This window comes from Nestor notabilis, unplaced genomic scaffold (assembly GCF_000696875.1).
Source record: "Nestor notabilis isolate BGI_N333 unplaced genomic scaffold, ASM69687v1 scaffold25889, whole genome shotgun sequence".
Taxonomy (NCBI): domain Eukaryota; kingdom Metazoa; phylum Chordata; class Aves; order Psittaciformes; family Psittacidae; genus Nestor; species Nestor notabilis.
In genome coordinates, this window is record NW_009945455.1 from 1 (window position 1) to 1,016 (window position 1,016).

Below are 1,016 nucleotides of genomic sequence, written 5' to 3' on the forward strand. Positions count from 1 at the left end.
TGCTCCCAGTGCTCCCACTGCTCCCACTGCTCCCTGTGCTGCCGGTGCTCCCGCTGCTCCCTGTGCTCCCAGTGTTCCCTGTGCTCCCAGTGCTCCCACTGCTCCCAGTGCTCCCACTGCTCCCAGTGCTGCCACTGCTCCCAGTGCTCCCAGTGCTCCCAGTGCTCCCACTGCTCCCACTGCTAAAACTGCTCCCACTGCTAAAACTGCTTCCATTGCACCCACTGCTCCCGCTGCACCCATCATTCCCAACTCACCCATCGCTCCCACTGCTCCAACCGCACTCACTTCTTCCACAGCTCCCACTTTTCCCACCGCTCCATTAAATCCATTCTCCCTGTAGCACCCGCTGCACCCGCACACCTAAAGCCTGCAGCCCATGGGGCAGGTGGGACACAGGCAGCGCCTGGTCCATCTCCCCACCTTCCAGAGGGTCCCTGTTGCTTCCCGAGGCTGTGTTGGTGCCACCATCCCTGGTGGCAGGGCTGGGGCTGTGCCACGGTGGGTGGGTGCTGAGCTGCTGTCCCTGCAGGAGTGCTGGTGCTGCTGCTGTGGGCACCATGGCAGGAGCTGCTCGGGGCGCCGCTGGCTGAGCTCTCGGGGGACCAGAGATTCCACATCTTCCTCAACAACAACCTGGAATTCACCCGCAAGATCAAGGGGGACGTGGCCGTGCTGCAGCGTGTGATAGTGAGTCCTGGGCACCGCAGTGGGGTGGCAGTGGTGACTGTCCCCTTCCCAGCCTTATTGTCCCCTTGTGCCTCCAGCCACGCTGCTCACCCAGGGCACCCATAGGGGCTGTGCCCATGCACGGTGCTGCTGCTCCCTTGGGGACCTCCCCAAGGCACAAACCAGCCAGGGCAGCCACAGCAGTTTGGTTTTGTGCCATCTCCATCACACTGGGTCTGCCCCAGGAATGGGTGGTGGGGGTGACAGGGTCCTCCAGCCACCCTGACCGTGTCCCCCCTCGGCCGCAGTGCGACACCTTCCAGCTGTGCAAGGAGGAAGAGCTGCTG

At 63.6% G+C, this 1,016-nt stretch overlaps 1 protein-coding gene across 1 annotated transcript in view; it reads left to right on the forward strand.

The window, feature by feature from the left end:
• Positions 1–535: 535 nt before the first annotated feature.
• The window catches only part of LOC104412244 (myelomonocytic growth factor-like), a gene marked incomplete at both ends in the record, with an annotated part of 777 nt that continues 296 nt past the window's right edge, over positions 536–1,016 (forward strand). Inside the window, 2 exons of the mRNA XM_010022890.1 lie at positions 536–690; positions 978–1,012. Of these exons, the coding sequence (XP_010021192.1) occupies positions 536–690; positions 978–1,012 (190 nt within the window). The remainder of the gene's footprint in view (positions 691–977; positions 1,013–1,016) is intronic.